Consider the following 955-nt stretch of genomic DNA (forward strand, 5'->3'; position numbering starts at 1 on the left):
GATTTTGGAGCTGGCCTCGCCTCCTCCCCCGCCGACGCTGCCGCCGGCTCCAACATCGTCTTCACCATGGTCGGCCACCCCTCCGACGTCCGCTCCGCCGTCCTCCACCCCATTACCGGCGCCCTCTCAGCCCTCCCAACCGGCGGCGTCCTCATAGACCACACAACCAGCCACCCATCCCTAGCGCGAGAGATCGCCGCCGCAGCGCTCGCCCGCGGTTGCTGGTCAATTGATGCGCCGGTTTCAGGCGGCGACGTCGGGGCTCGGGACGGGAAGCTAGCCATCTTCGCCGGCGGGGAGGATGCGATCATCCAGTGGCTGACGCCTCTGTGGGATATTCTTGGGAAAGCGACGGCAATGGGTGGGCCGGGAAGTGGGCAGAGCAGCAAGATCGCGAACCAGATCACGGTAGGGGGGAGTCTGCTAGGGCTCAGCGAGGCGCTGGTTTTCGCGCGGGCAGCCGGACTCGACGCCGGCGAGTTCCTAGCGGCGGTGCGGGGCGGAGCGGCCGGATCGGCGGCGATGGAAATCTGGGGGGATCGGGTAATAGAGGGGGATTTCAGGCCAGGTGGATTCGTGGAGTATATGGTGAAGGATTTGGGGATGGGGTTGGAAGACGGCGGGGAGGAAGGATCATCGCCGGCGGTGGTTCCCGGAGCGGCGCTTTGCCGGCAGCTTTATCAGGCGATGGTGGCTAATGGAGACGGGAAGATGGGGACGCAGGGGCTTATTACTGTCATCGAGAGGATTAATGGCAAGTAGAGTATGAACGATGGAGTTGGATTGGGTTTTCTTGCTTTCATCTATGTCTCTGGTGCGTGCTAGGTGTTTGATGATTTGCTTCTATGGCTTGTATCTCCTGAAGTTGGATAATAATTGTAGTCTCAGATGTTTAAACTTAGTCTGTCATCAGTTATAAATGCAAAACATAAACTAAAAATTTAAAATAAAACTT

The 955-nt window shown here is 58.5% G+C and overlaps 1 protein-coding gene across 1 annotated transcript in view; it reads left to right on the forward strand.

Moving 5' to 3' along the window:
- LOC110024338 (probable 3-hydroxyisobutyrate dehydrogenase-like 2, mitochondrial) overlaps window positions 1-922 on the forward strand; it is a 1,237-nt gene extending 315 nt beyond the window's left edge. Inside the window, exon 2 of the mRNA XM_020724240.1 lies at window positions 8-922. Within this exon, the coding sequence (XP_020579899.1) occupies window positions 8-762 (755 nt within the window). The 3' untranslated portion in view covers window positions 763-922. The remainder of the gene's footprint in view (window positions 1-7) is intronic.
- Window positions 923-955: the final 33 nt, after the last annotated feature.

This window comes from Phalaenopsis equestris, unplaced genomic scaffold (genome assembly GCF_001263595.1).
Source record: "Phalaenopsis equestris unplaced genomic scaffold, ASM126359v1 Scaffold000253, whole genome shotgun sequence".
In the NCBI taxonomy this organism is placed as follows: domain Eukaryota; kingdom Viridiplantae; phylum Streptophyta; class Magnoliopsida; order Asparagales; family Orchidaceae; genus Phalaenopsis; species Phalaenopsis equestris.